At 35.1% G+C, this 12264-nt stretch overlaps 1 protein-coding gene across 1 annotated transcript in view; it reads right to left on the reverse strand.

Moving 5' to 3' along the window:
• LOC148940336 (protein capicua homolog) overlaps window positions 1-12264 on the reverse strand; it is a 330670-nt gene that overhangs the window by 174505 nt on the left and 143901 nt on the right. Inside the window, exon 11 of the mRNA XM_089106141.1 lies at window positions 7294-7479. Within this exon, the coding sequence (XP_088962267.1) occupies window positions 7294-7479 (186 nt within the window). The remainder of the gene's footprint in view (window positions 1-7293; window positions 7480-12264) is intronic.

The following is a 12264-nucleotide window of genomic DNA, read 5'->3' on the forward strand; positions in this document are numbered from 1 at the left end:
GAGGGCTGCCACTCCTTGAACACTAAGCGACGGGCAGGTTTGAATGCAAATTATTTAGCTACGATTTTGAAGCTGGGAAGCACGCCTTATGACAGGCAGGTTTAGAGTCGCAGTCCTTAATTCCAGGCGCGGTTTCATCCATTGCAGTGTCATACCCAATATATTAACACGGTTTTGTAGTTATAAAATGCGTGTAACTGTTTCATATAAACAAGCTAAGTTACAAATTACTTTCGTACAATAAAATTAACTTACCATCAGAAGAAAGCAGATGGAATCTTAATTGATGTACTGCTGAATATGAAATTTTTAATTGGAAAATGTACAACAACTTCTTCTGTAAATGTATATGGCGATACTCATACATTTTCAACTGCGCTCATTATGAGCGCATCATTAAAACTGTGCGCGAGAAGGTCTTATTCGTATTATAATGCAGTATTTTTGTGAAAAATCACACCTTACTTGTATCCAATCACTTTTAGTTGTAAAAAAGGCACTAGAACTTTTAATTTCCAATCTAATTGAGCCCTCTCCCAAGTTTCTACGATAATTCCTTCTATAAAAAATGGCCAGGGTAAAAAAAGAGTACATGGAGGCTATATCATTCGTTACTAAGTGCCCCAAATTCGATCAGATATTCTCTTATTCCTACTATTAATGAATAATACAATTCTACAGAAAAAAAAACTTGGCATGAATCGCTCCAATTCAGGAGAGCTGACCCCGATTTTCAAGGGATAGAAAATAGCCTTCGTTTTGAAATAGAGTCAAGATTTCCAGGACCTGCTTTCTTACTTTCATTAAAAAAGAAACTGGTTTAAAATAGTTTACTTTTTCATATTGAAGTGAGAACTTTTTATAGATACTATGAAGGAAATAAGCTTATTAAAGTACCAGAGATCTTAGAAATAGAAGATTTGCGACTAAGATTGTTCCGAGAAAAAAAGTTCTAATGGAAATAGCAAAGAAGAAAATATTACGAAACAAGAAAAATACTTTTAATAGGTAAAAAGCTCGTTACATAAACAAGCAATGAGTTTCCAAGATATTAATTTAAAACATAGGTACAAGCAAAAAAACAACTTTTAGAGGAAGGGGGGATAATGTATTATCTTACATTATAATTTATGTTGAAGGGGGAGTGGAATTGTCCTTAAAGAGATTTTACATCTCAAAAGCTGCTTCTCAAATTCCCAGTTTTTAAACTTCCTTGATGGAACTTTACACCCATCACGGGGGGGGGGGTATTTTACAAATACCCCTAGCTTCGCCATATCTACCTTGCCTGTCTCGACCGACACGGCTAGGTAGTTTGTAAAAAAAATTACCTAGCCTAGGAAAACATTGCTGCGCAGCGTTTATCTCTAGTAAAAAAAAAAATTCTCGTTGTTCGTTTTCAGCCTGTTACAAGTAGGATTTATAAAGGCCTATGGAAGATGTAAAGGTGTCATACAGATGCACACAGAATATTAAAATGACCCCCTCCCCCCTGTTGGCACACATCCCTTCTCAGTCTCTAGATTCTTGTAAACAGTATACAATAAACCGCACCAACTCAAAATTCATTTTGAAAGATCAAGCGAAAGCATAAAAGTTTCTAATAAAAAACAGGACAAAATTGATTTCTTCAGATTAATGAATGAAAATTGTTATTGCCCATAAAAACACACGAGGGTGTTACAAAGGAGTAAATAAGAAAATAGAAAAGCTACAACATACATACAAGAACAAAAATTAATATAAACTAGCACTCAATCACTGCCTATGAAAATATACGAGACTGAACTAGCTTCCAAGAAAACTTTCATGGCGACTCTCAGTTACAGCCAGGGGTTCAGCCAAACCGTAAGTGGCGATCAACTGCCTAAGTCTAGAGTATAGGGAATTCCCAAGAGAGATTTCTCATACATAAAACAGAAAGACATTATACTTTTTGTCAGTGCAAGCAAAGACGTTCCAGATAGGGAAAAGAGCAATGGCATGCGGGAGAGCGAATGAGTTGTAAACTCTGGCTAGCATACGCCTGTTGTATCACACTTTGCAGCAAACAAGAAGTCGAAATGCTTTTAACAACTTTTTCACCACGATGCACAAGCAGGAGGGAGCGTGTTGATTTAACACGGAGGAGGAGGAGGGAGCGAGGTGATTGGAAGGCTAAGATACTTAATACTTTCAGACGGGGAAAGATTTTGACTTTCTAGCTGCGCTACATCTGGCGTAGCCTGAAACCGGCCAAAAATAGGAATCTCACTGTTTTATATGCGTTGACAGATAAACTTATTTTTCCACATTCACGAAAAAGCATTGATGACAGTATCTGGCTAAGGTTTGAAATATCATCAGCATAACTGGGAGAAAGGTCCAGACCTCTAAATTCGTAACTCATCATAACTTTTAATGGGTTTTTAAAACGGTGTTGTTATAAAGGGGTGGTAACGTTACGCCTCCTTAGCGGATACCTTTTCCACATTAGTCGAAACTTTTTTTTTATACGAAATTATTACGAGTAGGTACTTTTATAACGACCTTGAGCCGCGCATACATATTTTTGAATTCCCTCGCACCAGAGTTAAGACCTTTACTTTTTACAGAATATAACAGCTGAGGGTAGACGCCAGAGTAGAAGGCACGAGAAACATCATGTGTTGCCAGAATTTCTTCAATGAGGAGAGATTTTCCTTAAATGTTAGAAGATAGTGAAATAGATTGGATATTCAACAGCCTTCATTGATTAGAAATTCAGTTGCCATCATCAGCAGGTGTACTTCTAAGGGCGTTGTTCTCTTCGGATTTTTTTCTCTTTGCAGATTAACTTGAACTTTTCTTCTTGTCAGTTACTATAGTTTTGGGGAGGAGTAAAATATTAAAGTTTTAAAAAGGGCATAAAAATGATTGGCTTTTAAATACGAAGGAGGAACTTGTTTTTAATTGTAATTCAACACCATGGTGGCCAATCAGAATAAATACATCTCTTCAGAATAATATTTTACATAAAACTAAGTAATTTTTCAAATATCTTATGTTGCTGTTTAATAAAGTTTTCTGGAATATTTTTTTTTAATAATCTGAAATGAGATTAATCCCCTTTAAAGCCCCGTCTTAATTTGTGCAGTAACTCGTCTTAATCCACGAATAACGTTTTTCTTTCGCTTTTAGGCAATAACATACAAAAGACGAGTACTGCTAGTAAAACAAGGAGACTATTGTCCTGTTATGGCGTCGAATGATAAGTTGTCGGATTCTGCCATCCGAAGATTGCAGGTTCGAATCTTGTGGTGGAAAATATTTTAGTCCTAGGATTGATCTCTGCTTGGTAGTACAAAATCCGTTGATCCTTTTCAGGTCCAGCAATCCACCGCAGGGCTCGGAATTTGATTCCAGCGATGAAAATATGCAAAAATGTCTCCATAATAATCAAGACCAGAAAGAAGACTGATAAAAGAGAGGAAGGCGTCTTTCCTAATCACCTTTTACAGAAATTAAAATATATAACAAGGCTTTTTCTTAGCTAGAACTAGTAAAGAACGAACCACAGGGAATCAGGCAAAGAAGTAACTCAAATATTACATCACACCCAAGAATAGTAGCATCTCAAAAGATATGTGTATTATGCCAAACCCTTGTCAAAAGATGCATGTGTGTTATATCATCTTGAATATGAAGATGCATTTTTCGTCAAAAATTGCATTTTATTTTAATTATTAGCTTTTGTTAATTACGAAAGGCACTAGATACAGCAATTTCCTTTAAAATTAGCCCTAAAACCTCTAATGTTTCAGGAGCCCACTAGCGGCGAATAATAAAAACAATAATAAAAAAACAAGAAAAAAAAGAGACACATCACTGCACTCCAATACTTAAACTGAAGATTCCCGAGAAATACAAAACTATAATTCTCCTAGATGAGTTTGCCGGTGATTTCCGAGGGCGCGGTTGTCATTTCGCTCCGAAACCATCTTTGTGGGGTATCAGGTTATTTTTCGAAATTCCAAAAAATTTATTTTGGCAATAAACTTCTACCATTAAGATTAATTGAAATAACAGTTACCACTTTTTAATCAGCATCAAATGGCGGTTCTTCCTCACTTGACAGTTTTTTCTAAGCATTGCTAAATTTTCGGTTACTATGGGCTAGGCTTCATTCTTTACTGGGTTGCCACCAAGAGGGCAACCATGATTAAGGCAAGACAAAATTCTGCTGTATCCAACTTATGTAAAAGCTTTCTAAGGAGACTGAGTCCTTTATTACACAAATGGATCGAAGCAAAAATAGAGTCCTTACGACGTCCCAAACATTTGATTATTAAACAACCAATTTAGCATTATGAATCATTGTATAACCTAGAAAAAAGACATCAGAAACTAGAATCAGGAATCAATCCTATTAAGAATTTTCTATTGGAAGGAAAAATTGCTCCGAGAAGATTTTCTTAGGAAATGTCCCTCTTTTAATTCACCCCTGGGACTAATTCAGGGAAAGTGTATTTGACTCTTTAGTAATGTTTATAGGTGAACGCCAAACCCTAATTCCTTCCACTGAGTAAACATTAGAACTTCCTGATACTGATTAAAAAAAACACTCTTTCTATAAACAAAATTAATTAACTTTATTACTAAGGACTGTTGAAGTACTGAATGTAAAGATTTTGGCAGTCATAAAAATCAAGGGAGATGGTTAGATCTAGGGAGTAGTTTTGGGGGTGCTCCCCCCCCCAAGGTCGAAAGTTGTGCTTATTATAGGGTTGGGGAGATGAAAAATACCGATAGTTTTGGGAGACGACCGCCTTGGATTTGTAGCATTTGAATTTTGGGATGGTATTTAAATTTTCGGTAGCAGCTCTGATAAAATATAAATATTTGTAAATATAGTATAAACCTATACACAAGAGGGGATGGAGGCTCGACCAGAGAATATTCATTCATGTTCTCCTAAGTGATGGGTAGATACTGGACACAAAATGAATTTCAACCATAGGGTAACCATCTTTGTAGGGTACATCTTGTTTCAACCATCTTTGTAGGGTAAACTTCAAAAGGTTAGATTTTCGTGTTTTTTTTTTGTTTTGTTTTTTTTAGCACTGAGGACGACTTGGCGGAGGTCCTTGTCGAAATATTTGCTTATATTTTGTCATTTTTATGATTCGCCACTGGCTGACAAAATCCTCGTTTTTTCACCCTTTTTGATTTTATTTTTCATTTTGTTACTTTCTCTCCTCTCTGAGTTTCATTTGTCATGTATAGCCAGTGTGGTCTAAGAATGTTTTTTATGCTGCTCCTTACTTTCAGTTGAAAAAACTTGTTTTTTAATTTAATTTCTGATCGTTTTTTCCTGCTCATGCCAAAGTGTTACAACCTTTAGGGGTCTTTAATTTTAGTCTCTTACTATTTATTAAAAATATTAAGGAGAACAAGAGGGGAAATAAACTTTCCCGAAGTCGTTACCCATATAGAATGAGGGAGTGCATCTTTCGGCTGAATATACTTTACAGCCTTAATTTTGAAAAATAAAGAGAAAATCACATTCAATTCAAAGTCATATCACATTCAAATGCATTTAAACAGCGAAGAAGATATATGACAACATTGCAATGACGTTGCATTTTGTATAAAAGATGCTATAGTTAAAGACTATTTTTCATTAGAATAAAAAATGCCTAAAGGACGAACCAAAAAAGATACCAAGTTAATGGCCTTTTAAGCTTCCTTCAAGTGAATAAACATAACAATTTGAATAGCAAAATTTGAGTATCACGAAGGGGCATAAGGATTTTAGAAATTTCTAAGTGGGACACGGCCCAAAATCGGTAGGGAACTACTGTTTAAGACCGTAAAAAAATCCTTAGCATTTTTGCCCTCTTTAAAACACACAAGTGCCAAAATATGCAATGTTTTATTAAAACTTGAATCTTACTTTAATCCAATCACTTTAGATTCTTAAAAAGAAAACAACAATTTTAAATTTCCAATCGAAAAAGTCCTCTCCTACGTTTCTACGATTCAATACGAATTTGCCAGAAAAAAAACAACAGTACAATGAGGCCACATCGTTCTTTACTAAAGGGCCGCCAAAGGCCAACAAATATATTTATAGTGTTGGTAATCATGAATGTTGCTTTGATTGTTAATAGAGACGTCACGAGCATGGTTGAAATTCATTTTGTTTCCAGTATGTACCCATCACTTGGGAGAACATGAATATATATTCTCTGGTTTAGCCCCCATCCACCCTTGTATATAGGTTAGTACTATATTTACAAATATTTAATTTTTATCAGGGCTGCTACTGAAAATTTAAATACCATCCCAAAATTCAAATGCTACAAATCCAAGGCGGTCGTCTCCCAAAACTATCGTTATTTTTCATCTCCCCAGCCCTATAATAAGCACAACTTTCGACCTTGGGGGGGACCCCAAAACTACTCCCTAGATCTACCCATGTCCCTTGATTTTTATGACTGCCAACATCTTTACATTCTGTACTTCAACAGTCCTTAGTAATAAAGTTAATTAATTTTGTTTATAGAAAGAGTGTTTTTTTTATCAGTATCAGGAAGTTCTAATGTTTACTCAGTGGAAGGAATTAGGGTTTGGCGTACACCTATAAACATTACTAAAGAGTCAAATACACTTTCCCTGAATTAGTCCCAGGGGTGAATTAAAAGAGGGACATTTCCTAAGAAAATCTTCTCGGAGCAATTTGTCCTTCAAATAGAAAATTCTTAATAGGATTGATTCCTAATTCTAGTTTCTGATGTCCTTTTTCTAGGTTATATAATGATTCATAATGTTAAATTGGTTGTTTAATAATCAAATGTTTGGGACGTCGTAAGGACTCCATTTTTCTTCGACTCCATCTGTGTAATAAAGGACTCAGTCTCCTTAGAAAGCTTTTACATAAGTAGTAGACAGCAGATTTTGTCTTGCCTTAATCATGGTTGCCCTCTTGGTGGCAACCAGACGTCATGCTAAAGACTTAGTAAATAGCTCTGTACCGGGTTTGGAGTTATCAAGTGCCTCAAGTAGGGGGGACAAAGTAAATAGCGATGTGCCCTCTATGAATCTTCTTTTGTTTTGTTAATAAACAATATAAATGGATAATTAGAAATACTCGCTGATGTTCAGGCTTTAGACATACATGTTCAGGATTACGGACATATACTGATAATATAAAGTAAATGGATTTATTATATTCAAAGATCTTTTCATAGGCAAACGAGGGGGTCAAAACTGGATAGTTTATAGTTTTAAGGCAACTGTCTCCCCCCCGACGGATACTAATCACTCAATTACCTGAAGAGCAAGATCATGATATTGTTTCTTCTGTTGGGGTTCCAGGGCGTACCACCATTCACCAAGTATTTTTGAGACAGTCCGATTATCCTGATTTGGATGCCGCTGATGAACTAGAGCTCGATGTCTTTTACTGAATATCATGAATGCATTCATGGGCCGTCGGACATGGTCCTTCTCTTTCAACTGAAAAAAAAGAATATAAAAAGTAATATTTCGAAGTTCCTATTCAGTGCCTCCTCAAGGGGACATGATAGCAAGTCTTGCTGACGTTGTTTCCCCATAGATTGATTAACATTAAAGATGCATTTATGTTGGTCCTATACACTTATTTTCGAGATTTTGAACGGTCAATCTATAGCTGAGACACCCGTATACCACACCTGAAGATTGTATCTGAAATTATCATACTGCTCAGATAAGTGCCAAAACCCGTTTGCTAAAACACGTTTTAACAGGATGAGGGATGGCTGGTTTCGTTGAGCTGAACGGACGAAACAATAAAAAACGGTTAAACAAAAAATTGCCAAAATACCAGTTCATCTCAACAGGTACAACGATGACAGAGTTTCCGGAAAATGCACCCTTAGTATCCCTGCCCACTAACATCTAGTTCTCCTCCACAATTCTAACGAATTGATACAGTACGATACTATATGTAGTCGCAACAAGACTCTAGTAATAACCTTCATGATTGAACAAGAGTCAAATCATCTTCAAGGCTACATTAAACTTAAGTTCTTTCGTTGTTTTCTTTACGTCCTGACAATGACTTATCAATGGGACCAGCGTTGCCAACGCTTTGAAATAAACTGTTACAGTTTTTCGACTAAAATTGGTACTAAAATGTACCAAAACGGTGCAATTGTACCGCCTAGACAACGCTGAATAGGAGCCTTATCATTCTGATCTACCTTGTCCGGCTGATCCCTCTTGGGGAACAGCCTATTAAGCGCTTTTTGGCAATTATTTCAGCAGCGCGAAAATGACCTTCAGGAGTGGGGGGCGAGGATCTACAGGTTGTCTCAGCTATAGTGTGACCGTTCAACATTTCGAAAATGATTTTCAAAGGACCAATATGAATGTATCTTCAACGATAATCAGTCTTTGGGGGAGCGATAATAGCACGAATTATAATCATATCCCCTTGAGGCAACACTGGGTAGCAACTTCAAGAATTCAGACACAAACTCCTATACCATGTTACATATTTGAAACCTAAAAGATTAACAAGAAGTTGATTTTGTCTTAAGACAGCTTTTAATTACTTCAGAGCCTTTTCTAAGCTTTTCGAATAACCTTTCCAAAAAGTTTTCCAAAAAAGGCTTTTTACAGACACTAACCAACACACCCCGTTACTTTTTAGCTATTTTCTATAAAATTAAAAATGCGCTTTAAAGTTTTCTAGAAAATATTGGGAAGTGCTAGACAGGTCTGGAAAATGGTCCCAGCAGTAAAGAAAGAAAGAAGGATTTATTGAAAAAAAAACAAAAAAAAACAAATCAACAAAAAATTATTGCTTCCTCCCCTAAAAAGCAAAGCTTGTCCGTGGGGGAGGTATAAAGCTTGTCCGTGGGGGAGGTATAAAGCTTGTCCAGTAGAGTAAAAGCCCTTGCTAATATTTATAAAAAATCCTTTTGCTGCATGTCCATAGGAGCCTCTAGTCACAGCATAGGAGTCAGAACACACGAAGTTATATTTTGTATACATTTACGCACAGGACGTACAATTTTACGGAAATATAGGGGGTTGTGGGGGCAAGCCTTTTTTCGATCTCTTTAATGAAAAAAGAGCAATAAATAAAAACGTAACCATAATCTTTCCTCTGATAAAAATACAAAATTTCGTATTTTTGTAGGCAATAGCTTGAAACCTTTAAAGTAGAGTTCTCTGACACGCTGAAACTGATACTATGATTTTCATTAAGATCACTTAACTTTTAGAGGTGTTCCCCCATCCCCTTCTTCGAAAATCAGGCAAATTTTCTCAGGCTCATAGCTTTTGATGGGTAACATTTAACCTTGTGAATTTCATATATTTGGAACCAGTGTAAAAATCCAATTTCTTTATGCATATATTTTATCAAAACTCCATTTTCAGAGTTTCGGTTACTATTGGGCCGAGTCGCTCCTTACATACAGCTCGTTATCCCGAACAGTTTCAAACGCAAAAGAAGAAATTTTAAAAAACTTATGAGGGAGCATCTTTGTTCTCTTTTTTTGTATAAAATCACCAGAAAAGATATTTTTCAAATCCAGAGGGGTGGGGGTATTGCACCCTTCCCATAATCAGCACCCCTGCATACACAGCTTCTAGACTTCTGGTCAGATTCTAACAGAATAAAATTTATTTTGCAGTTTTAAAGGAAATGGCGATTCCGGAAGTTGAACTCCTTTTTCCTTTATCAACGCTTGCTAGAAAGGAAATAGTAATATTGTTTGCCATAAAAAAGATATATTTTTTTATTGCCTAGAATAAGACGTTCTCTCCTTAAAAGTTCCTGACTTCAGTACACACTCCCTCCCCTTGAAATATATCCCTTTCCCTATTTTTTAGGGACCTATTAATGAGGATCAATGCACTAGGATCTTGTAAATAAAGTGACACTGTCTCTTTTTAAGCTTTGTAAAGCTGTAGTCAACATTGGGGAAAAGAATGAGAATCGCTTACTGAGGATAAAGTCTGGTTCAAGGCTTTTATCATGTCGCAGCTTTATGAAAACTGTAAGATATATTGAGGAAGAAGAAGAAAAACCTTTATGTTGATTTGATGGAAATTGTATTTGTGAACGGACGCTTTTTTTATGGTGAACGTAGAAATTTATTGTTCTTATGATAAGTTGTTTCTGGCAGTATAACTTCTTTCCTGGAGATTTAGCTAGGCTGGTGAATAAACACAGATAATTCGAGTTCTGTTATTGAGAATATATAACGTCATAAAAGTAATTAATTATTTTTGATGGAAGAAAAGAGAGAAGTTGAAACTGAAGATGAAAACAAATTACCACTTCACTAGTTTAAAAAATTAGTGCTTTACTGAAAACACGAAAACTGACGCAACGCAACAGTATTAAAAGCAAAAAAAAAACTCCTAAGTCTCGTTCAAGGCTTTTATCCAGGCAGGCACAAGATATATGTTGAAGAACGTGAAAATTTTAAGTTGGTTTGATGGATATTGTATTTATGAACCGACGCTTATTTTTTGCGGTGAACGCAGAAAATTATTGTTCTTATGATGAGTTGTTTCTGGCAGTATAATTTGTTTCCTGGAGGTCTAGCTAGGCTGGTGAATGAACAGAGACAATTCGAGTTCTGTTATTGGGAATATATAACGTCATAGAGGTAATAACTAAATAAAAAAAAACTTAGTTATTTCTGATATAAGTAAAGATCGAAGTTGAAACTTAAGACGAAAACAAATTACTAGATTGAAAAAAATTATTACTTGATTACTTGATTCAAAATACTAGATTGAAAAATTAGTGCTTTACTGAAACGGAAAATTGACGCAACACTAAAGGATTAGGAGCAGAAAAGTAATTAAGTTTGGCTCAAGGCTTTTATCCAAGGAAGAATAAGATATATATTGAAGCTTATGAAAAATTTCATGCTGATTTGTTGTACAATGTATTTATGATTGTTGTAGGCGTCAAAAACATAGGATCAAAAACATGGACGATCGTTTTTTTAGTGGACGTAAAAATTATAACTCGGAAATTTTATTAAAGGTCTGAATTAATATGAGATTTCCAACAATGCCTTTATTAAAATATATTACTATGTGTATATTAAAGTATATTATGTGCAAAAAAAGAATTAAAGGAAAATTCCCCATCCTTAGCCACAAACCAAATATCCTCAGCACGACCTGGTCCATACAGATTGGGTTCTAGGTTTATGTGTATATATATTATACATATATATATATATATATATATATATATATATATATATATATATATATATATATATATATATATATATATATATATATATATATATATATATATATATATATATATATATATATATATATATCATATATATAACATATATATTATGCTTTGAGATGGCTGACCATCTCAAAGACAAACGGTTCATTAGCGAATTCTCCAAGGTGACTAGTTATCATTGAACTCTATTGAGGATTTGTGGTTAGACATAAAATTTGATTGAAAAGACAGTGAAACCGTGTCGGCAAGGTTCTCAATCAAAATGAGTAGCCCCACAGAAATCTCGTGAAACGACATTTCTTTTGAGTTGATTTTCGGCGTTTTCTTAACGAATATGCTTGATCATTTTTAGGGACTGCCATTTCCTGAACTTTAAATAGATAATTCGGCTCCGTTTAATCGAAAAAACGAAATTCACACTTTCTAAGGATGTTAAGTTTCCTCAAAACTGCACACCTCTATCTCCGGCACAAAACGTGAACTGGTTTGTCAAAACAAAACTGTTTTTTCTAAGATTTCTGGGAAAGTAGGTGTCGGCTTTTAGCTTTCTGTCGTTTATTTGGATCTCTTAACCAAGCTCTGACCGCCTAATCTATATAGTTTAGCCACACAAACTACAAATTTTACAATGGACAAGATAGGGTGATCCTTTCAGGTATTGAATTCCCTTAACCCGATAAAATAAAACAAGACTTTTGATCTTCTAAATAAAACGGCCAACTCCATTAAAAAATATAAATTGCGTAGTTTTTTTATATGCTAGAACAACGTTATAGACTTTATAGAATGTGCTTTGCTCCCCTCTTTAAATTTATTATGGTTAGCATCTTTTCTAAGCATCTTTTCTAGCATCTTTTCTAGCATCTTTTTCTAAGCATAAATTTTCTAAGCATCTTTTTCAATCATGCTCAAGGTTCATTAATCATTACAAACTCGAAAGCCAGCTTTCTGTCTCGGCAATGGCTTTCAACCACTAAAAATTACCTTGGAAAGTCAGTCAAGCATGATGAAAAGATTAT

The sequence above is a fragment of the Artemia sp. Qi Xiang Cuo genome, chromosome 20 (genome assembly GCF_049724085.1).
Source record: "Artemia sp. Qi Xiang Cuo chromosome 20, ASM4972408v1, whole genome shotgun sequence".
In the NCBI taxonomy this organism is placed as follows: domain Eukaryota; kingdom Metazoa; phylum Arthropoda; class Branchiopoda; order Anostraca; family Artemiidae; genus Artemia; species Artemia sp. Qi Xiang Cuo.